The following is a 24,231-nucleotide window of genomic DNA, read 5'->3' as shown; positions in this document are numbered from 1 at the left end:
TCTTCTGGAACAGAAGGACGAGTCACTGAGCAACCTCACCACCTTCTTTGATGCAATCGCCCAGTTATACGAGGATCCCCAGCTTTCAGCAACAGCAGAAGCCACATCGCGTACCCTTCAGCAGGGACGCAAGGCAGCGGAGGACTATGTGGCAGAGTTCAGATGGTGGAGTGCGTATACAAATTGGAATGATGCCACTCTCTGTTATCAGTTCCGCATGGGTCTTTCCAGTCCTCTGAAAGATGAGTTAGCTAGAGTTGGCATACCTCAGGCTTTGAATGCACTGATCGATTTGGCCATCCAGATTGATCGATGTTTAAGAGAACGCAGGGCGGAGAGGGTTACCGGATTTTCTCGTCCAACCTGGATGCTTCCAAGAGTCCCAAGTCATCTACCACCGGCACCGCCCGCCTCCACGCTCGACGTACCCGAACCCATGCAGCTCGTGGTCCTTCATCCATCCCTTACCCAGGAGGAGCATCAACTCCGTTGGATGAATAATCTGTGCCTATAATGTGGGGAGCCTGGACACCACGTCAGGAACTGTCTTCCTAAGCTCCATAAGTGTCTCTCCCTATCTACTGATTATGTCACCCCTTCGGTCAAGACCCCATCTCATCTTGCCCTGTCGGTCTCATTGCAGCTTCCATGAAAGACTCTGCAAATCCCTACCATTATTGACTCTGGAGCCTGCAGCTGTTTCATGGATGCTTCCTTCGCTGCCAAACACCAGATTCCTCTGCTTTTCAAGACCCATGGACTCTCTATCCCCCTGGCTGACGGGTCTGCCATCAAGTCTGGACCTGTAATTCAAGACATCGTTCCCATACCTGTTACCATTTCTAACTCTCACCAAGAACTTTTGCACATGGACATCATCTCTTCTCCCTTGTTCTCTATAATCCTCTGCATGCCTTGGTTACAGGCACATAACCCTGACATTAATTGGACCACAGGAGAGATCACCTTCTCCTCTCCCTACTGCCAGCAATTCTGTGGTTCACAGGACTCTCTTAAGCCTTCAACCTTGCTATGCCTAGACACAGAAGCCGGACTATGTCAGTCCATTCCAGAGACTTACCATGACTTCCTAGATGTGTTTAGTAAACAGGGGGCAGAGACCTTACCACCAAATCGGGCCTACGATTGCCCCATTGAGTTGCTCCCTGGGGCTGAAATCACTTTCGGTAGCATTTTTCCCTTGACTGAAGTGGAACAGGGAGCATTGAAAGAATACATTGACGAAAACTTAAAGAAAGGGTTCATCCGCCCTTCTATATCTCCAGCAGGCACAGGGAAATAAAAAAAGGATCACACTCTTTAATCCTGCGTGGACTACCGCAAGCTAAATAAAATTAACATGAAAAATCGTTATCCTCTCCCCCTGGTGCCAGAACTGTTTCAGAGACTCAGAACTGCTACTGTTCACTAAACTTGATCTCCGTGGAGCCTATAACCTGGTCCGTATCAGGGACAGAGATGAGTGGAAGACTGCCTTCTGTACTCGTTTTGGGCATTTAGAGTACTTTGTGATGGCCTTCAGGTTGGGCAATGCTCCCGCCACTTTCCAGTACTTTTTCAATGATGTTTTATGGGACTTTTTAGACTTGTTTGTCATCGTCTTTTTAGACTGCATACTAATCTTCTCTTCTTCCCTTGAATCTCATCGCAGGCAAGTCAGAAGTGTGTTGGCCCGACTCCGACAACATGGCTTATACGCGAAGGCGGAGAAATGTGAGTTTGAGTAGGAAAGTATACCATTTCTGGGGTTATTTATCTCCAATAAAGGCATCAAGATGGATCCTCAGAAAATTGCTGCAATCTTGGATTGGCCGGTCCCAACAGACTAAAAAGGAATCCAACGTTTCATTGGATTCGCCAATTTCTATCAGAAATTTATTAAAGGTTTCTCGGCCATCATTGCTCCAATTACCCAGTTAACTAAACAGGGAACATGCTTTGATTGGTCTTCTGAAGCCCAAGAGGCCTTTGAAACCCTCAAGGGTCTCTTTACTTCTACCTCCATACTAAAGCACCCGGACTCCTCTCTACCATTCGTACTTGAAGTGGACACTTCTGAAATTGCTGTGGGGGCAATACTGTCTCAAAGACAGGGAACCAGGGTTCTACTCTACCCAGTGGCCTTCTTCTCCCGCAAACTATCGGCATTGGAAAGAAATTATGATGTAGGAGATTGAGAGTTGCTAGCAATAAAATCTGCACTGGAGGAATGACGCTATCTTTTGGAAGGAGCCACACACCCGATTCTGGTATTCACCGACCATAAGAACCTGGGGTATCTGAGATCTGCAAAGAGGTTAAAACCACAACAAGCCAGATGGGCCCTCTTCTTCTCCAGGTTCTCTTTTCACGTCACCTATTGCCCTGGCTCCAAGAACAAAACCCGGTGCTCCATCCCGAATGTTCCATAAACCCAAAGAAATTTCATCTCCAGACACGATCCTTTCTCCTGGAAATTTTCTTTTGCTCCAAGAAGACCTGCTCTCATGAATCCAGTAAGCCTCCACAGGGCAGAGACTTCCAGTTGGGCAAGAACTACAGGCCAGAGATGGGTTGTTTTGGCACAAGGACAAAATTTACATCCCCGAAACCCTACTAGTGTCCATTTTGGAACTCTGCCATGACCATGCATTGGCAGGACATGTTGATATAACCAAGACCACCCACTTGGTACAGCGTACCCTTTAGTGGCCTTAATTACGTGAGGATTGTAGGAAGTTCATGGAATCCTGCACAGCCTGCATTAGGAACAAAGGCAACAAGACCAAGGCATGGGGGCTATTAAGACCACTGCCTGTTCCAGACAGACCATGGTAAATGATATCCATAGATTTTATTGTCGAGCTTCCTTCGGCGGAGGGTCATACCACTGTATTTGTAATCGTAGATCGTCTGTCAAAGATGGCACATTTTGTTCCAATGAAAGACACTCCCTCTGCTCCTGAAACAGCTCAAGTGTTCATTAAAGAGATCGTCAGACTTCACGGGGTACCGGCCAACATTGTCTCAGATCGGGGGATGCAGTTTACCTCCTGATTCTGGAGGTCCCTTTGCAAGGCTTGAACTGTCACTCTCTTCTGCCTATCATCCCCAGACCAACGGGCAGACAGAGAGGACTAACCAAACCCTCGAGCAATATCTTTGATGCTTCTCCTCTTTTGCCCAGGATGACTGGATTTCTCTACTTCCATTGTGCTGGAGTTTGAGGTCAAGGCCATCATGGACTACAGAAGGAGGAATAACCAGCACCAATTCCTGATCAAATGGAAGGGGTCTGGACCCGAAGAAAAGTCTTGGGAGCCTGAGGAGAACATCCATGCTAAGAGTCTGTTACAGTTCTTTAAAAGGTCCCATCCCGAGAAATTTGCCCGAGTGGGCATCCGGAGGCTGCCCCTTGGGGGGGGGGGGGGCAATGTCATGAAGATCCTGCCAGAAATCTGCGCCCCAGGCTCTCTTGCATGCATTTGTGTGTGTCATTGTGCATGCGCGTGCGTGGGAGCGTGCACCTCTGTTGGCGCCAGATGGGCTATTTAGGCCTGTCTGTCACAGACGATCCCCGCTGTCTGCTCTACAGTGTTCTGTGTACCCTAACCTGATCTGAGCTGTGATTACCTGTTTAAAGACCCGGCTACCTGTTGTGACCCTTCCTGCCATCCGCCTGCATCTGACCATTGGCCTGCCTGACTACTCTCCTGCCTGATCCATGGTACCTCTACTGTCCGCCTGATATCCGACCACCAGCCTGCCTGACTATTCTGCTGCCTGATCCCTGGTACCTCTGCTGCCTGTCTGATACCTGACCACTGGCCTGCCTGACTTCTCTTTGGCGATCCTGTCAGTTGCTGATTCCTGGTTCCAGTCCAGCACTCCAGTTTCCAGCCTATCTGCCTGCTGCTGTTCCAGCTTCCAGCTCAGCACTTCAGTTCCAGTCTGCTATCCAGTTCCAGCCTCCTGCTTCTGCAAGTGGTTCCTGGACTTCTGACACTGACTGTTGATCTTGCCAGGCACCCATACCACTCCCTACTCCTGTGCCCTCTGTCCCCATTCCAGGGGGCCGCACGTGGGAGCCATAGGGGAGGTCTATCTCTGCAATTCAGGCTCAAAACCACCAGGTACGTGACATAGAGGCGGCATTCATATGTATATGAGGTCATATCCACTATTACCTATACTGAATTCTGCCCACTGGATAAAGGGGCATGCTTAAACCTGCAACTGTGGTCATTAAGCCTAACATCAGCCTGTTCTGCAAAGATAAGCAAATTGGTGGGGGAGGGTAGCGTGGGGTGTGCAGAGGTAGGCAGAGAAGGAATTACAGTTTGGGTGCATAGGAGAGCAAGGAGGGGATGTATAGAGGTAAGAAAGGTGGGTGCAAAGATGAGCAGAGGAGGCTGGTAGAGTTAAAGGGGTGGAGGGTTAGAGTGGAGAAGATGGGGGAGGTTTGGAGTGCAGAGGTTAGCAGGGGTTTTACAATGCAAAGGTATACTAACAGGGTGTAGATAAAGATGTAGGTAGTGTGTAGGTGAGCCCAATTATTTCAATGGACTGCTCTATTCATTAGAAATGCGTAAGAAGTCCCTAACGCTTTTTCAAAATCACACGGTTGCAATGTCAGCAGATGCATGAGGGTGTCATTAACAATTATTGGTACTGCTGTGCATCTGCTAAAAGGCAGCACGTTTCTGTGGTGTCAGGAAAGTGATTTTGCATGCGTTCCTGACCCACACAAATGTAGGCTAATTGTCTTAGTTACATTGGTGGTCAGTGTAAATATTCTCATTACATTGGGGCTTGGTGTAGAACCCTTTCATTCAGACTAGAGGGCAGTGAGAAGGTCCCCCTTACATTAGTGGTCAGTGTAAATCCCTCCTTACATTGGTGGTTACTGTGAATGCTCCTATTACCTTAATGGTCAGTGTAAATTCCCTTTACATAGGTGGTCAGTGTAAATCTTCTCATTACATCGGGGCTTGGTGTGCATTCCTTTTATTCACACTAGTGGCCAGTGTGAAGGTCCCCCTCTTTAAATTGGTAGTTACTTTAAATGCTTCTATTACATTAGTGGTCTTTGTAAACCCCTATTACATTGGTCGCCAGTGTTGAAACTCCTCTTTATATTGGTAGTCGGTGAAAAAAATTAAAATCAGCATTGCCATTGAGCACACCTTCCCCTCCCCCCACCACTGCCACTGATCCCAGGAGTTCTAGGATCCCTAGGAGTTTTCTGTCTATTAATGGGTCCCCTCACCACCCCAGTCCATGGTGTGCAGGTGGAGAGTGAAATTTTATGGAGGGGGGCCCCAAGAAATTGTTTGCCCAGGGTCCAATCAATATTAAAAATTGCCCTGGCTGTGTGCCTGGTTGCCTCTTCACTGTCTGGGGGAAGAACCTAGTAACTTACAGCGGCTCCTACAGAGGTAACACTACATGTATAACACATCAGACTAAAATTATTCACTAATTTGGAAGAAATACAAGTAGAAGAATTTGGTGCAAAATTAGGGAAAGTTGGGAACTATATATAAGGAATAGTCTGTAAGGTTTAATGGGCAACTGTATGCAGCAGCTGCGGATGCTGGGAGAGTGATTACACAGGCTGTATGGTTTCTGTACGGCTGTGTCAATGAAATCTAATTGTTCTTTTTTCTTCATCATTAGGTTGGTGTGCTTTGCTACAAGTTGCTCTCCTTCAACAATCTGTAGCTAAGCCATAGATGTGAATGCAGGGTGATTGCCACCGTAGAGCTTGTCACTGGCGTGAATCGATGAGTGACCGAGCTACAAATCGCTGTAAAGTTAGCAAGTTAGCGATTCCATAAAAAATAACAAGAACATTCTTAGCAGAAAAATCACTTAAGGAAATAGAGGATTGTTGCAAATAAATTGCCCATCTGACATCACCCTTTAGCTAATCACTTAGACGTAAGATGCTTTCCTATGGAAAATACGCATCCCATTCAATGTTGATGTTTCCAGCAGAATTCACTAGGGGGCACCAAAAGCTCCAGTCAGTGGCTGGCAAGAAAACTTCCTAGGGACATCATCCCTTTGTACTGAACTTGTTTATACAGCTGATCAGAAGGACCACCCTCTATGCCTGTCATCCAGTATCCCTTCCTTACCTCCAGCAGCATCTGTTCTTCTCAGCTCTGCTGCTTTCTCAGGACTCACCTGTTATTCTTCTCTGTTGGCTTCCCATGAATCAAGGTAAGCTCTTCATATTGCACTTTATAGGGAAACTTATTTCACCTAAGTTTTAATAAACATCAGGATCTAATCATTTTATAGAATCTGTGTCCTTGTTTGCTTATAATGTGTAGTAACCAGAATACTGTCATTAAACACATCTTTTCAGTATAATGCTTAATACATTTTACTATGGAGTTGTTAGAAATTCTGTAAAAATATAAACAGCCCTAAACGTAACGGGTGAATGTTTATTTACTTAATGCAACTAGCTCTAATAACGCATGCATATGCATACATTTTATATTTATTTTTATATGTACATATATTGAAAAAACTGTAATTGCAAGAGAAACTAATTGGAAATGACAGTGTCCAACTTTAAGGTATCTGCATTTCTGTATTACTCCACCTGTTGTGTTACATAGCTGCTTTTAATGTATATTATGACCTTAGAACTGAATTATAAAGTTAAAAGAACCTAGTAACAAATAACATAATTTAAAAAATAACAGCATTGCTGGTGCATAAGGACATGGACTTATTTCCATATAGAAATCCTATATGCTCTCAATATGTATAATGGGAAAATATGCCAGTATGTAGAGATAGTATAGAAAGTGCATTTTGAATAAGTATGATTGTGACTGCATTATATGTGTATCCACACTTTATATTGATTTCCTGTTTGTATATCCACACTTTATATTGATTTTCTGTATGTATACTCATACTTTATATTGATTTTCTCTATGTATATCCATGCTTTTTATTTATTTCCTTTATGTATACTCATACTTTATATTGATTTCCTCTATGTATATCCACACTTTTTATTGATTTCCTCTATGTATACTCATACTTTATATTGATTTCCTCTATGTATATCCACACTTTTTATTGATTTCCTCTATGTATACTCATACTTTATATTGATTTCCTCTATGTATATCCACACTTTTTATTGATTTCCTGTATGTATACTCATACTTTATATTGATTTTCTCTATGTATATCCCCACTTTTTATTGATTTCCTCTATGTATATTGACACCTTATATTGATTTCCTTTCACAGCACAACAATTTGGGTTGAGGGGACCTACTCCATGGGACCATGGGAGCAGATCCCCTCTAACCAAATTGTTGTACTGTGAAAGGAAATCAATATAAAGTGTCACTATACATACAGGAAATCAATATAAAATCTGGATATAATCTACATGACAGCTTTGAACAGTAAGGACTATGCAATGGGGATCTGGCAACCTAACGATGAAAACTACCATATTACATGGAGTACTCCAGAAAGTGCATCCCATTAAGTAAACCTATGCATTTGAGGTCTGCAGATGATGGCCTCCAGCCATTAATGCTAGTTGCCTGGCTGTTATGCCGCCCCCCTGGCTTTAATATTGATCTGGAACAAATATGAAGATCATAAAATCGGAGAAAGGTCAGAAGGTCCTTATCAGTATACTTGTTTGTGGCTCAAACATTAAAAGAAGAAGGTCAGCATGGAAGCCAGGCAAGAAGCTTTTGCAGAATGAAAAGTCTACAATGGTAGTCTCCATACTTCTTCAGAGACACCAGATGTACATCTATATATATTTTGTTTCTAAATATGTTTGAGAGTATACAAAATATTTAATTTCACAATATCTTGTATATGCTGCAAAAACAATATTCATCATTGCAAAAAGATGTAAAGGGAATATATTGCATGAAATCAAAATTCATTTTGTAAAGCAGGCAGGGGGAATGCAATCTTTTACATATATGCTGCCATTGCTGAGTATTCAGAAGTGGAAAATATGAATGGTGTCTTCTCTTGCATAGAAGATGTTGAGCGCTGTAGAAAATTATTCATCATGGCTGCTGCACTCAGGGTGATTTTTAATGTATTTGTTTTATATACACACACATATATATATATATATGTATATATATATATATATATATATATATATATATATATATATATAATTTTTTTTTTTTTTAAATAGGATATCTTTTACATCCATCATATAGTTTATTCACTGGGAAGACAATCCAGAATTGTTAGCATTAATTTCAGAGATTACCGTAATTTAAAAAAAATCCCCTGATGGTTAGGGGTATGGTTTGTTTGGAACTTTTTCAGTATATACAATGTTAACATATACAGTATATTATACATATAGTAGTAAAGAAAATTGCATTTACTGCTTGTTCTGCTGCAAACAATTCAATAAATTTGCATGCAAGTTCAGGAAACTGATTTTTTTTTTTACTCCAATAACTTTTTTAATGTGTTATGCATCATGATGCCGATTCTGCACCACAGTCCACTACATTTGGAGAGCAATATATGCCAAACATGGCACAAGCTATTTTTTGATCATCTCAATAACAACCAATCTACTTCATTAGTAAAGAGGGTAATTATATACAGTAGCCTTCTAAAATGTTTTTCTGCCTTCTAATCCAACTAAACACTTATCCTTGGAATTGAACTGAAATATACAGGATTGTACTTACTGTCATGTGATTGGCTGTTTTCTTGTGGGTAATATACCAGTACAGGCTGTACATACAAATATACATAATGCTGTACTGAACTGATGTATAAGTATGCATACTTATACTTCTAGAGAGAAGTAAATGGAATATCGTGCATGCAGTTAAAAAAAAAAAAAAAACTTTTCTTTTTTTTTTATCAATTTTAAGTATTACGGACAGAATTAACCCTTTAAATAAACCACCTATACTTAATTCAACAACTTATTTATCAAGGAGCTTGACCACGTTTGTTTTAATGGTAGTAAAACAACTGTTGCTAGGCATGTGTGTTTTACTATATACCAAAAAAAAATAAAAAATTTGATTAGATTTAGTAGCTGTCAGTATCTATTCTGCAAATGTATTCATTAAATGCAGCAAGCATCGTGGATAATTCTCAAGGCAGTGCTGAACAACATCATGTGGATATCAATGAACGTGTTTCCATAGCACATGCTCATGTTTCATTGATAAATTACTCGATGCGTTGTAAAACAGAGACTTGACTTGTAAGCTCTTTAAATGCTTTAGTTGAGTACCTTGTGCTGCATGGGTTGTTTGTTTTCTTGTAAGAATATGTCAGCACACATAGGTACATCAATAATGTGGAATAACGGTCTCTTTTTTTCTTTAGGATGGAAGAGCTAAGTCACCCGTATTTCTGGCAGTTAGATGCAAACTAATCACTTGCCTTGTGGATCTTATGAGAATGTAACTGCTGAACCGGGAGCCTGCCACAAGCAACAATGGGAGCCAATAACTCATCCAAAACCCCTGTGTGTGATGGCAATGATGAAGGTAAGGTCTGAAGGATCACCAGCATGCTGCTAAAACTTATATTATAAATGCTTCTGTTTTAATACATATTTTTGGGCACAGCTGGCACCAGACATTTATTAGAGGGGGCATTGTAGTTACAAAATGGACCTGAGCACAAAAAGTATAGATTTGTTGCATTATAAGGAACAATGAGGAACATTTTCCAAAACGTGAGCACTTAGAATCTGGGGCAGCTGTGCATGGTAGCCAATCAGCTTCTAAATTCAGCTTGTTCAGTTAAGCTTTGTCAATAAGACCTGGAAGCGGATTGGTTTCTATGCAGAGCTGCACCAGATTTTGCACACTCCAGTTTTATTGTATATTATTATATTATATTATCCTTTGTCTGAAATTCAGAAAGATAATGCAGTTGCTTGTATGGTGCTGTCCCTAGGCACTTTGTTGCCTGCAGCCTTATAGCTGTATATCTGCAGTGTGAGATCATCTAAAACACTGCTGCCTGTCATTCCTAGTCTAACACAATGGGGGTTATTTACGAAAGGAAAATCCACTTTGCACTACAAGTGCAAAGTGTACTTGAAATTGCACTGAAAGTGCACTTGGAAGTGCAGTTGCTGTAAATCTGAAGGGTAGATCTAAAATGAGGGGAAGCTCTGCTGATTTTATTATCCAATCATGTGCAGGCTAAAATGCTGTATTTTTATTTTCCTTGCATGTCCCCCTCGGATCTACAGTGACTGCACTTGCAAGCACACTTTCAGTGAAATTTCAAGTGTGCTTTGCACATGTAGTGCAAAGTGGATTTGCCTTTAGCAAAAAAAAACAAAAAAACAATGTGTTGTGTCACTGGGCTGCTTGCTGGAGGGAAATATGCACTGCATACATCGTCTTGCTTATGTTTTATTAGCACTCCTACTATGGAAGTAATAATAGAAAATGCCATATGAAGAGTCAAAGAAGTGCCTAGACACACTGGGGTTGATTTACTAAAACTGGAGTGTGCACAATCTGGTGCAGCAGTGCATGGTAGCCAATCAGCTTCTAACTTCAGTTTGTTCAAATAAAGTGTTACTAAACCCACCCAGTAAAACCCAGTAAAATCAGTCTGAATATGCAGTAAAGTATGCTTGTTATACTCACTCAGGAACCTAAAGGGTTAATTCTCCACATTGTGTAAAAAGGCTGTTTGATCCTGTCTTCTCTGATCCTCCCCTTCTTCCACTGTCCCCCATCTATCTCCTGATATTACATAGCCTTTAGAGTCACTCTGCACATGCTCAGTTTGCAGTGTATTGCTAGAGAGTTTTTGGGGGGTTTTTTTCGTGGGAAGGTGCATGTGATCGGCACATGGCCAATCAGCACTGTCCAGACAGAGGGTCAGGAGTCCTGAAGCCTCATAGGACAGTCAGAAGAGAATGAAAACTCCTCCTACAGGCTTTAAATTACACTGATAGAAGTAAAAAAACTGCTATATACTGCTGATGGGAAAGGTATTTAGTAGTTTATATTTACTAAAATAATTGCATTTCCATGTTTTGTGTAATGTGGGAGACCAGATATAGTGAATGCAGGGTCCTGGGTTTAGTAACTCTTTAAGCTTTGACAAAAAAAAAATGGAAACAAATTGGTTTCTATACGGAGCTTCACCAGATCATGCAGGCAACTCCACTCTTATAGGGAGACATGTAGTTAATTGTGGAGAAACATTGCCTCCAAATACTGTCATTTGATGAAGGCTCTGTATCTGGGTGTTTTGAAAGGGAGCTGATCACCAAGAAAGGAATACTTTGGTATGCCGCAGTTCCCAGTGGGTGAACAGCACCCAAAACATTATGCTTTATCTGGAATTCCTCCAGAAAGATAGCAGGCAGTTCCTTACATGGGAGTGTGCCAATGTACTTCTTTGCCAGCAGCCTCTTAGCTGTATACCTGCAGTGTGAGATCATCTTCAAACACTGTTGCATGTCATTGTTAGTCTAACAAAATTTGGTGATGGAACCAATGCGCTACTTGCTGTAGAAATATCTGCATCCTCCTGCTTATGCTTTATTATCATTCTTACTATGAAAGCAATCATAGAACATGCTTTATGAACCATCTATAGGAGGCACATAATTAATTATGCAGAAGTATTGCCTCCAATTACTGGCCTGTGATGTCTGCTCTGTTTCTAGGAGTTTTAATAGGAAGCTGCTCACCAAAATAAGGACACTGGCATGCCGCAATTGCCTAATTAGATAAAGTAAGATGTTTTATCTGAGCAATAAAGAATAAAGTATCTGGGCAATAAAGATTTTTTTCTGGGGAAGATATTGTTGAATAATGGCGATGTCGATGGTCAGAGTACAGAAATGCTTAGTATTGGTTTGAAAAGAAAAGAATAATGAACCATTTAGACAAGCCTCTGAATATATAGAATATATGAACATTCCTCTACAGTCATACACATAAAGCATACCTCCTAACTGTCCTTGATTTTGCGCACTGTCCCCGATTTGGGCAATGTCCCTCTGTCCCTCATTCCTCCTCATTTCTCCCTCATTTTGGTCTGATCTATATAGTTGTAGATAAAATGCACTTTTTATCTTTCAAAAAGTGTTTCCCATTGCTAAACCTTTCATCCAATTTCTAACTGCTGCATTTGTATATTTTAAAAGCCAATATAAAGGAATAGTAGTGGTAAAAAAAAGCACTTGTGGGTTTAATTAACCTTTTTTGGGGTTAATTCTCCTTTAAGGGGGTGTGGCAGGGGGCGTGTCCTATGCCTACATATATTTGCTAGTAGGTGTCCCTCATTCCCATCTCAAAATGCTGGGAGGTATGCATAAAGTAGAGTAAGTTTGGATGTTACCAGTTATTCTACCATTATGTTTTTAATTTTTTGGAGGAAACCAAAGCACTTTTAGAGCTATTTCACTAGAATTTTAATATTACAGCTTGACGGGGCTGTACACATACCAGGGTCAGAGCAGTTTTACCTTGGCATGGGATACTTTCTGTCAAAGTTAGCCATGGAGATCAAGGGGACATTACTGCAACTTGGTTTGCAGTTTTGGCATGGTCCACAATGTAACATTTGTGTTCGGCAATCCAAAAAAAGAAAAAAACAGGCGTCAGTATGTGGCAGTAGTGCTTCCTAAACACTGCAAGCTGCTGCTATACTGTCCTCTGAAAAGTGTTTCACTGTGTGTAGGCAGGTCTACTTTCTCCACTTTAGGTAGCACTTTTCCACAGAAGTTAAGAGGAACATGTTCCTCTATGGTTTCCAGGGTCATTGGGGAAGCTATCCAAATGGATGCTTCTGCCTCATGTGACTCTAGCAGCCATCTTGGGTCAGACAGAACCTATTTATAGCCTGGGTCCCAGGCTTGACATGCATTTCATGAGTGGGTAGAGTAGAGATGGGTACCCTGCCTGGTAGATACAGCACCAGCAGCAGGGAAAGGTTCCTGATGAGGAGGAAAAGTGTCGGGCTTGCTACTTCTCTGGACATCTCCCTGCTTGGGCAGTTGGCCAGGCTGCATTCTGCCCCTCTTAACATGTGCTATCAATTCAGCTGAAACCTGCCCTCTTTATGCCTTTGGACCTGTGAGTGTTCCCAGTTGGGCTGTCTTCCCACTGGGATTATTGTAAACTGTCTCTGCATTATTTCAATACAAGTTATTTCATCACACCTGGACTCTATGTTTTTTTGCCGCCGCACCCCACTTACGTGCGGATTGCATTAAGCATTACTGCTTGTCTGAAAGAGCCCTTAGAGGGGCCATAGATGGAGCAAATTTCTTTCCTGAAACCATGATCAATCAACATAGTACATTCAGCCTGCCTATAGATGGTTCAATTCTTGATTAGTTCTTGCTGAACTGACCAAGATATGACATTTCTATGGCCGGGCTTAGGACACGCTTGGATGCAAATTTCATGCAGAGTTTTGTGGGTATTAAATGCAGAACCTCTGTGCAGCAAGACTAAAATGATTGCCACTTAGAAACTATACTGCCCAAGAGATTAGATTTAGTTTCATTATCTGTATCCAAATAAGCTTAATTTGGTATATTTTTCATGATTACACCAAAAGTATAAATTCACAATCAATTAGTTTGCCTGAGTTTACTAAACTGTTAAAGCATAACAGTAGTCAACTGCAGCAAGAATACCCTTTGTATTTTTCATGGCGTGCATTCCTGAATAAGTACTCGTATAACCAGGCAGGGAAAAAAAAGACATCCATTTAGGTTTTAATTTGTTGGAGAGCCTCTTCTGCCTTGGCACTCCTGATGCATCAATGCAGCATTGGCTGTGATTTACTAGATTTTAGACCAATACAGCATATATGGGGCCAGCTTAGATTCTTTATGTGCTTACGAGTTATAACCTGTTTTTTATTTTTTATTTTTTTTATTTTACCAACCGTTTGACATAGATGATCAGAATTAATTTACAAGAAGTAAAATTTTCAAAAATCACACAGTACTTGTGACATATACAATTTGTTTTTATTTTCCTGAGAATTTCTGCAGTTATCAGCACGTGTATGGTGTGTGTACCAAAGAAATCCTGTTATATGTAGTGTGATGGGAGTCACTTTGGGCATGGGTCTTGTGGAACCCAGCTTAACTTGGAGAGCTCTGTTAACTCCTTGCCCATATCCCCCGGCAGCTCCTATGTGTAAGTTAGCCGGTGTCTATTAGAGGCACTGGGTGACCGAGAAACCCAGTCTGATCTGCACTAATCAGGTTCACCGTGCAGCCACACCGGACTCAGCATTTTCTTTTACCTATTATCCAGGGTCTTATATGTGTGGTTTGTGTTGAAGGAATAAAGGGGCACTTTCACTTGGATATTAACAAAAAAGTCAGTGCTACTACCCATACATCACATAGAAAGCAGAGCTCCCAGGTGCTCGATCCACAGTCGTTGGCAGAGTAGAGAAATGAGGAAAAGATGATCAGCACTCCGGTGATATCTCTTAAAAAATGTAGTATTTATTAACAAGCCACAGTGACCAAACGCAAATAAGAAAGGCTCTTTCACTTGGGACATTAATATTTCTGAACAATATCCCTCAAGAATATATAAAAATAAAGTCCACCTTTCGTCAGAGACCACTTCTAGATGGTTTGAGGTGGGGTGGGGGGTTGCTATGTGTTTGTTAACTGCCTGTACTATTGTGTCTGTCTGCCTTAGGAGAAAAGCATTATGGGATGTATATGTGTACGTGGATTAGCTGTGAGTAGGGAGGGGAAATTCCTCCAACAGCTCTCCCTGCTGATAGGGCAGTCTACTGATGTGAAGTTTGAATACACCTGTGTGTCTTTTACTGAATGTAGTCTACCCCGCCTTGTGTCATTATGGAAAGGAGGGGGGGATTTCTCCTAAGTGTATATCTCTGTACCTGTGTTCAAATAAACAGTTCATGTTCCAGCTTTGAAGCCAAACGAGTCCTGCCTAGTTCTTGGTTGTAATATGCGGCTATAATATCTAATATCTATATTCAGACTGGAGGTATATGATGGAAGCACTCAAGTGAGGTGTGGGAGGTTACGTGACATGTAGTGTGTACCAATGAATACCTGCACAGTGTGATATGATGCATGTAATTAAAAGGACCTGAATTGATAAAATTGTGCCTAAAAAGTCTAGCAGAGGCACAGAAATACTTAGGCACAGTCTCATGTCAGAAGAGTACAGCTTATGCACAATAAATATTTCTAGACTTTCCCTGTAAAATAGATCATCTTCATGTTTTGAAATTGGATACACTTTACATCTGCAGTATAACATTACTGCAGTGGTATATGTTGTGTACCAAATGACTTCTGCAATGTAACATTGCAACAATGTCATGGCCTTATGTACATGGACCGGTTGGGAGACAGTAAAAACACGCAGACCCAATTGGATCATCCATTGCCATCTATGGAGCGGCAAGTGTCAACAGAGATGTGTCCATTGACACCCACCGACATTCGATCTGATCTTGTCTGCTAAAAGCAAACATTTCCCAACTGTCTGGTGGATTGGATGGCAGTTGGGTGTAAACAGACAGGCTGTCCGTTTACATCTGACCACCCATAGAGGACAGTGGGTTCTATCCATGTCTGCTCTGCATAAGCAGAGTGGACATGGACCAGTCATCCGCCTGCTCAGGGGAGATCAGCGGACAGATCCTTGGCTGAGCAAGCAGACTCATTCAGAGTAGGGGTTACTTGCATAATTTACGAACCCATGCACATAAATGTGTGTAAATGCATATCTATGTGCATAACTTAAATATAGTTGCCAGGATAAATGAATATTCAAGCCAACAGATCAAGTTTGCACTCATACACTTCTAAACACCATATACATGCAAACGTGTATAAATACATACCAAAAACAAGCATTTTCTAACATCTCCTTTAAGCTTTATTCATTGTTCACAAGCATTTTCTATTTACAGATCTAAACGCAACTGCATTGTTTTTAATGGAGACATTTACACATGTGTGTAAATATGCACTGCATACAGATCTGTTTGGGTCCTTTCAAACTGATCGGTTTGTGATCGGTCTTTCAATTAAAAAAGCAGTAGTAAAATGCATGAGAAATGCATCCTTTTAGGCCCCCTTCACATGGGGTCTGCGATCCACTTGCTCAGCAGGGAATCTGTCCGCTGATCCCTGCAGAGCCGATGGATGACAGGTCTGTGTCTGCTCCGCCTATGCAGAGCGTACATGGAACCAGACCAATCTCCTCTATGGGCGACCAGATGTACACAGAACGCCTATCTGTTTACCCCTTACTGCCATCTGATCCGATCCGCTGGACAGAAGGGGAACAGATTCCCATCTGTCTCTTTTTGGTGGATCAGATTGGCTGTAGATGGGTATACACGGACACACGTCCGTTTACACCTGCCGCTCCATAGAGAAAATTGGAGGCTTCAATTGGGTCCGCTAATGCCCTGTACACACGACCAGACTTTTTAACATCAAAAGTCCGACAGAATGATTCCGGCAGACCATTCGAACGTGTGTGGGCTGCATCGGACTTTTGATTTACAAAAGTCTGACAGACTTTAGAAATGGAACATGTTTCAAATTTTTCTGACAGAACTCTGCCGGACCCAGTTCCTACCGAGAAATCCGCTCGTGTGTGTGCTAGTCCGACGGACAAAAACCAACGCTAGGGCAGCTATTGGCTACTGGCTATGAACTTCCTTATTCTAGTCCAGTCGTACGTCATCATGTTCGAATCCATCGGACTTTGGTGTGATTGTGTGTGGCCAAGTCCGTTCATTCAGAAAGTCCGTCAGAACTCTGTCAGAACTCCGTCAGAACTCCGTCGAAAGTCTGTCAGACTTAGTCCCTCGAAAAGTCTGGTCGTGTGTACGCGGCATTATACAACCTCACTCAATTAACATCCTGTTTTATAACATAATTTGGAAAAGCATTAATGGAACAGTGTACTATAATTTGACAACAGCCCCCCGTCCCCTGTCCCCTGTCCACACAGGATGCCTGCACACATTCTAGGAAGTAGTAATCTGTAACAAGAGCAATTCCATAAATTTATGGGAAATGTTTATTAAGGTTGGATCTTTCCTTTAATATATTAAGGCTGTACCACATGACAACTAAAAGGGTTGAACAACTCCGCTGTGCTAGTATAATAAAAGTATTTGGTATAACTTTTCAATTTTAAAGATGGTTTTCAAACAAGGTGTATAGAAAAGGAAGCAAACAAATGTCCCAGGTAGAGACACATCATTGTTCTCCCTGACAGCCCATACAAAGGTAAAAAGCTAATTACATTGCATGCTCCTCATTAAATGTTTTTTTTTTTTTTTTTTTTTTTAGAGTTCTCCACTAAAAGAAACTTGATCAAAGGGTTTTATTGCTTTCTGAATCATTGACACGGAACTAGCATGCAGCAAGTGAATACAGAATTTCTGAACTGCATGCTTGTTTGATGCCAACCCTTGAACAATTTAATTGTCAGGTCGGCATTGGCAGCCCCATTGTACAGGTTTCCTTTTAATTAATGGGGGTTTCCAGGAAATAGTAAGCTGCTCTATTTGTGGCCTGTCTGTACAGTAAAAGGGAAGAGTTGCTTCCTCCTTCTACATTGTGATTTTATTGTGGTGGGATGCACAGCTACATATTTTAATTGATTTATAGATTTTATACATACCCCTCCAAATTAGCATGTTAATAAAATGGGTAAATAAAAACTCTCTGTGCATCTCTATGTATTGCAGGCAGATCATTGTTGTTGAGAGGGGCTGACAGAGTGCAGTACATGCAACAGGCAGCTGTGGTAAAGCCCACATGCCGCAAGCCTTCATGTGTGAAAGAACTAAAATCCAATGAATGAAAGGAATGATAAGGGACAGTCAGGCTGGGGGGGAAAACACTAGATGATGTTGGATTGCCTCTTCCTATTGGCAGGAAATGATGCAGGGTCTATCTGACTTGCTACACACTGTGAGAAGCTTATAGTGTGCAGGTAAATTAGAGTAAGCAATTTCAGGACAAGAGCGGAGCCTGTACAACACTTCGGTCCCTTGTACATTGTGAAAGTAGGACAAGGTCTTTCTATAACAACTGGATTGTGGTCAATGGGGGCTCCCGCTAGTATTAGCAAACAGTTTAGGAGGATTCTAGGAAATACTGTGTGTAAAGGGTATCTACAGCCAAACATTTTTTTCTTAGTCTTGGGTAGAGTAGGTAACAGCAATAGAGAAGAAATCTTCGAATGGAGACTGATGAGATTTCTACTGTTTTGGTGAGATCTCCTCTTATTTCTTTCTCTGTCTTGCCACCAGAAATGGAAGGAAACCTCCTCAATAGGACACAGACTGCTAACCTGTCCAATCAAACCTGGTGGGCTTTTAACACTTATCTACTATAGATTCCATTCTATGAAAGGAAGATGAATGAAAGATCCATCTCCTCCATTCATAAAGTGCCTTTCAGTGTGGGAAGTAATAGTATGAATGGAGCAGAGGAGAGCATAGTCAGTACTCTTGCCTGTGACAGTTCCCTCACCTATAATAACCCCTGCGTTATGAGAAGATTATGGCAGAGGGGGTATGTGGGGCTGCAGCACAAGGGACACTTCCCATTGAATGTAGGTACTGTCCCTTGTGCTGTTTTTTTTAAACTTGACTAAACTAAGACTTTAACTGGATAGGAAGTGAGAGTAAATCTCTTTAATGGACCTCGAACAGCAGTAAAAAAAGTTCAACTTCTCCTTTGCATTCAAAATTTGCTCTTTATTGATGATATTGCTTGTTTTTTGTAGATTTCACATAGTCTAGGCCAGGGATGTAAAACTCAATTTCATCATGGGCCACAAAAGCATTATGGTTGCCCTCAAAGGGCTGGCTATAGTCGTGAACCTAGATGTCCAAAGCACCCCACCCCCCAACATCAGATGTCAAGCGCTCCCCACTCCTATACATCGCAATGCACCCCCTTTACATTGTGCTGCTGATGGGAAGAAGTTGGAGATGGAGCTGGGATGCAAAAAGTGCAAGGTTTTGAAAGAGGACCGAAGGAGGGCTGGAGTCAGCTGCCAGAGTCTGCCGAATGCTCAGACAAATTAGGTGGAGATGAGGGGGTGCTGCAGCTCCACAAAGAGGTGAAGGATCTGGCAGAAGAGTTCTTTTCTCTTCTTTGCTGCCAACTGCTGAGACAAGGTGGGGGCAGAGACAAGAAGAGAGCTGCAGCTGTAGGAGAGGTGTCCAGGGCCACATGAAATGGCTTGGTGGGCCAAATGTGTGTTTGACACATGTGGTCTCGACTCTACAGCAATATAAATGCTTTCAGCAGTTTGATTTGTATATTTGTTTATATCTAACTTAAATAAGTGGTATTTGTGGAAGAAAGAGCTCTGTGTAGTTAAAGGTAATATATGCAAATTGTTCCTTTGTTTTGTAAAAATCAGTTTTTAAATTTGATGCAATTCTTATTTAACATAATAAATTCTGGAAAAAAAATCTAGGCCTAGTGGCAGACTGAGAGTACAGCAGCTTTGGGATTGAAGTGCCATAAGAATGCATAAGAAGTGTATATGTATCAAGAATTATAGTGGAAGCATTATGCAGTCAGGAACATTAGCATCGCCTTATCATGATACGCAGCAAATCTTTCACCTTAAGACAACTTTGCATTCTACCAGCGATATGTCTGCACCAACGCTCGAGGCTTACTCATAATCCTGACTTGAATTATCCTGCGTATGTTAATATCCATTATAGACATATTTAATGATAACTGAAGCCCCTGGAGATCCAGAGTCCAGACCTACCTGTGGATTAGAGGATATTTGACTCTGCGCTTATCTTCCAAACTATAGCTGTCATTGTCTATCATATACTGTATAGAGATCCTTGTTAGTCCAGCTGTGTATACAAAGAAGGCACTGAGTATAAGATATTATTGATTGACAAGTAGTGATGGCCGAACGGTTCGCCCGGCGGTCGTTTCGCGGCGAATTTCCGACATTCGCGGTCCGCACGTTCGAACGCCTTTTTCCGTCGTTCGCCGCGGCGGACTTACGTGTTTAATGTATACAAGAACTTTAACCTTTGGTGACACGTTTATCATGTGATACAGGACAGCCAATTGAGACATGACAGCACATGGACACTTGTACATTCCCCCTAACCTATAAATACACCCGATCCGGTGGCCATTTTACATTCTTTCTTCTGTTAAGATAGGGACAGGTTCCTGTGTGGAGTAGGGAGAGATAAACCACTAGCTATTTGGTACACAAAAGTTCTTTTCAGGACTGGTATAGGTGTTAGGTGTTGATAGGTTTGCTGTGCTGCTGATTCTTGCAGCAGCCTGAGTGTCTTTTGTTAGTTTAGAGAAAGGGAAAGGACGGTGTATGCTACAGGGACAGCCAGATTAGTCTTTCATCATCATCATCATCATCATCATCATTAGCTGTTACTATCAAGGTCCACAAAAGAGCTGTTCCAGTAACCACTAATCGTTCTCTTTTTTTGCCAATTTGTATAGGGACAGGAAGGAAGCAGTGTTGTCAGGCAGTGAGGGTAATTTTAAAGACTTGCTGTTATTATTAGTTCCACAAAGGTTCTTTTCAGGACTGGTATCAGTGGTACAGTAATAGGCTTGTACATGTATAATATTCTTTCTTCCAAATATAGAAAGGATATTATACTTGACTGCTGCCCTTCTGCTGCAGTCTGCTAAACATTCACAACTCACTTGTTCCACAAAAGTTCTTATAAGGACTGGTAACTTGGTATAGGGTGCTACGGTACATAGGCTTGAGTGCGGTACAGTCTGCTGTTCTGTAAGGACCGCTATCGGTCCACAATAGATAGGGTTGACGTGCACCACTGCTGACCGCTGCCCTATACTGCAGCAGTCCTTCAGCGGTATAGGGACTGACGTACAGTCTGCTAATCACTAACACACAACCTGCTTGTTCCACAAAAGTTCTTATAAGGACTGGTAACTTGGTATAGGGTGCTACGGTACATAGGCTTGAGTGCGGTACAGTCTGCTGTTCTGTAAGGACCGCTATCGGTCCACAATAGATAGGGTTGACGTGCACCACTGCTGACCGCTGCCCTATACTGCAGCAGTCCTTCAGCGGTATAGGGACTGACGTACAGTCTGCTAAACACTAATACACAACCTGCTTGGTCCACAAAAGTTCTTATAAGGACTGGTAACTTGGTATAGGGTGCTACGGTACATAGGCTTGAGTGCGGTACAGTCTGCTGTTCTGTAAGGACCGCTATCGGTCCACAATAGATAGGGTTGACGTGCACCACTGCTGACCGCTGCCCTATACTGCAGCAGTCCTTCAGCGGTATAGGGACTGACGTACAGTCTGCTAAACACTAATACACAACCTGCTTGGTCCACAAAAGTTCTTATAAGGACTGGTAACTTGGTATAGGGTGCTACGGTACATAGGCTTGAGTGCGGTACAGTCTGCTGTTCTGTAAGGACCGCTATCGGTCCACAATAGATAGGGTTGACGTGCACCACTGCTGACCGCTCACCTATACTGCAGCAGTCCTTCAGCGGTATAGGGACTGACGTACAGTCTGCTAATCACTAACACACAACCTGCTTGTTCCACAAAAGTTCTTATAAGGACTGGTAACTTGGTATAGGGTGCTACGGTACATAGGCTTGAGTGCGGTACAGTCTGCTGTTCTGTAAGGACCGCTATCGGTCCACAATAGATAGGGTTGACGTGCACCACTGCTGACCGCTGCCCTATACTGCAGCAGTCCTTCAGCGGTATAGGGACTGACGTACAGTCTGCTAAACACTAACACACAACCTGCTTGGTCCACAAAAGTTCTTATAAGGACTGGTAACTTGGTATAGGGTGCTACGGTACATAGGCTTGAGTGCGGTACAGTCTGCTGTTCTGTAAGGACCGCTATCGGTCCACAATAGATAGGGTTGACGTGCACCACTGCTGACCGCTGCCCTATACTGCAGCAGTCCTTCAGCGGTATAGGGACTGACGTACAGTCTGCTAAACACTAACACACAACCTGCTTGGTCCACAAAAGTTCTTATAAGGACTGGTAACTTGGTATAGGGTGCTACGGTACATAGGCTTGAGTGCGGTACAGTCTGCTGTTCTGTAAGGACCGCTATCGGTCCACAATAGATAGGGTTGACGTGCACCACTGCTGACCGCTGCCCTATACTGCAGCAGTCCTTCAGCGGTATAGGGACTGACGTACAGTCTGCTAAACACTAATACACAACCTGCTTGGTCCACAAAAGTTCTTATAAGGACTGGTAACTTGGTATAGGGTGCTACGGTACATAGGCTTGAGTGCGGTACAGTCTGCTGTTCTGTAAGGACCGCTATCGGTCCACAATAGATAGGGTTGACGTGCACCACTGCTGACCGCTCACCTATACTGCAGCAGTCCTTCAGCGGTATAGGGACTGACGTACAGTCTGCTAATCACTAACACACAACCTGCTTGTTCCACAAAAGTTCTTATAAGGACTGGTAACTTGGTATAGGGTGCTACGGTACATAGGCTTGAGTGCGGTACAGTCTGCTGTTCTGTAAGGACCGCTATCGGTCCACAATAGATAGGGTTGACGTGCACCACTGCTGACCGCTGCCCTATACTGCAGCAGTCCTTCAGCGGTATAGGGACTGACGTACAGTCTGCTAAACACTAATACACAACCTGCTTGGTCCACAAAAGTTCTTATAAGGACTGGTAACTTGGTATAGGGTGCTACGGTACATAGGCTTGAGTGCGGTACAGTCTGCTGTTCTGTAAGGACCGCTATCGGTCCACAATAGATAGGGTTGACGTGCACCACTGCTGACCGCTCACCTATACTGCAGCAGTCCTTCAGCGGTATAGGGACTGACGTACAGTCTGCTAATCACTAACACACAACCTGCTTGTTCCACAAAAGTTCTTATAAGGACTGGTAACTTGGTATAGGGTGCTACGGTACATAGGCTTGAGTGCGGTACAGTCTGCTGTTCTGTAAGGACCGCTATCGGTCCACAATAGATAGGGTTGACGTGCACCACTGCTGACCGCTGCCCTATACTGCAGCAGTCCTTCAGCGGTATAGGGACTGACGTACAGTCTGCTAATCACTAACACACAACCTGCTTGTTCCACAAAAGTTCTTATAAGGACTGGTAACTTGGTATAGGGTGCTACGGTACATAGGCTTGAGTGCGGTACAGTCTGCTGTTCTGTAAGGACCGCTATCGGTCCACAATAGATAGGGTTGACGTGCACCACTGCTGACCGCTGCCCTATACTGCAGCAGTCCTTCAGCGGTATAGGGACTGACGTACAGTCTGCTAAACACTAATACACAACCTGCTTGGTCCACAAAAGTTCTTATAAGGACTGGTAACTTGGTATAGGGTGCTACGGTACATAGGCTTGAGTGCGGTACAGTCTGCTGTTCTGTAAGGACCGCTATCGGTCCACAATAGATAGGGTTGACGTGCACCACTGCTGACCGCTGCCCTATACTGCAGCAGTCCTTCAGCGGTATAGGGACTGACGTACAGTCTGCTAAACACTAATACACAACCTGCTTGGTCCACAAAAGTTCTTATAAGGACTGGTAACTTGGTATAGGGTGCTACGGTACATAGGCTTGAGTGCGGTACAGTCTGCTGTTCTGTAAGGACCGCTATAGGTCCACAATAGATAGGGTTGACGTGCACCACTGCTGACCGCTCACCTATACTGCAGCAGTCCTTCAGCGGTATAGGGACTAAGAGTTTTGTCACAGGGTCATTTAAAAAATGACATGCAGAGGAAGAGGCAGGCCCTTCCGCAGGGGTGGTAGGGGTAGGGCAGGAGCAACAGGCTTGAGCCAAAGTGGGAAGTTGCAGAAGGTGCGTTCAATTACTTTAAAGGATGCACCAGACTTGGTTGAGTGGCTCGCTCAGCCTTACTCTTCTGCACCCTCCTCATCCTCTCGATCTGCACCCTCTTCTTCACTCTCTGCTATGTGCACCCCCAAAGACACTACCACCAACAACACGACCACCACCACCACCACCACATACCTTCCGCTTGAGTCACTGGAATTATTTTCCGATCCATATCAAGAGGACATTTCTGATGCGCAGCCACTCTTGGTATTGGATCAGGAAGAGGAGGTAGCAACAAGCGCTACTCAGCAGTCTGACGCCAGTACCCAGATCA

General features: G+C 42.8%; 1 protein-coding gene across 1 annotated transcript in view; it reads left to right on the top strand.

Annotated features, from left to right (window-relative positions):
• The first annotated feature begins 6,070 nt into the window (after positions 1–6,070).
• The window catches only part of STK32A (serine/threonine kinase 32A), a 315,716-nt gene continuing 297,555 nt past the window's right edge, over positions 6,071–24,231 (top strand). Inside the window, exons 1-2 of the mRNA XM_077472966.1 lie at positions 6,071–6,228; positions 9,382–9,545. Coding sequence (XP_077329092.1) covers positions 9,494–9,545 — 52 coding nt within the window. The 5' untranslated portion in view covers positions 6,071–6,228; positions 9,382–9,493. The remainder of the gene's footprint in view (positions 6,229–9,381; positions 9,546–24,231) is intronic.

This window comes from Lithobates pipiens, unplaced genomic scaffold, assembly GCF_037356315.1.
Source record: "Lithobates pipiens isolate NorthernLeopardFrog02 unplaced genomic scaffold, aLitPip1_a1.2 Scaffold_8, whole genome shotgun sequence".
Taxonomy (NCBI): domain Eukaryota; kingdom Metazoa; phylum Chordata; class Amphibia; order Anura; family Ranidae; genus Lithobates; species Lithobates pipiens.
The sequence above is the reverse complement of the archived record's forward strand: the minus strand, read 5'-3'. Positions and strand labels throughout refer to the sequence as shown.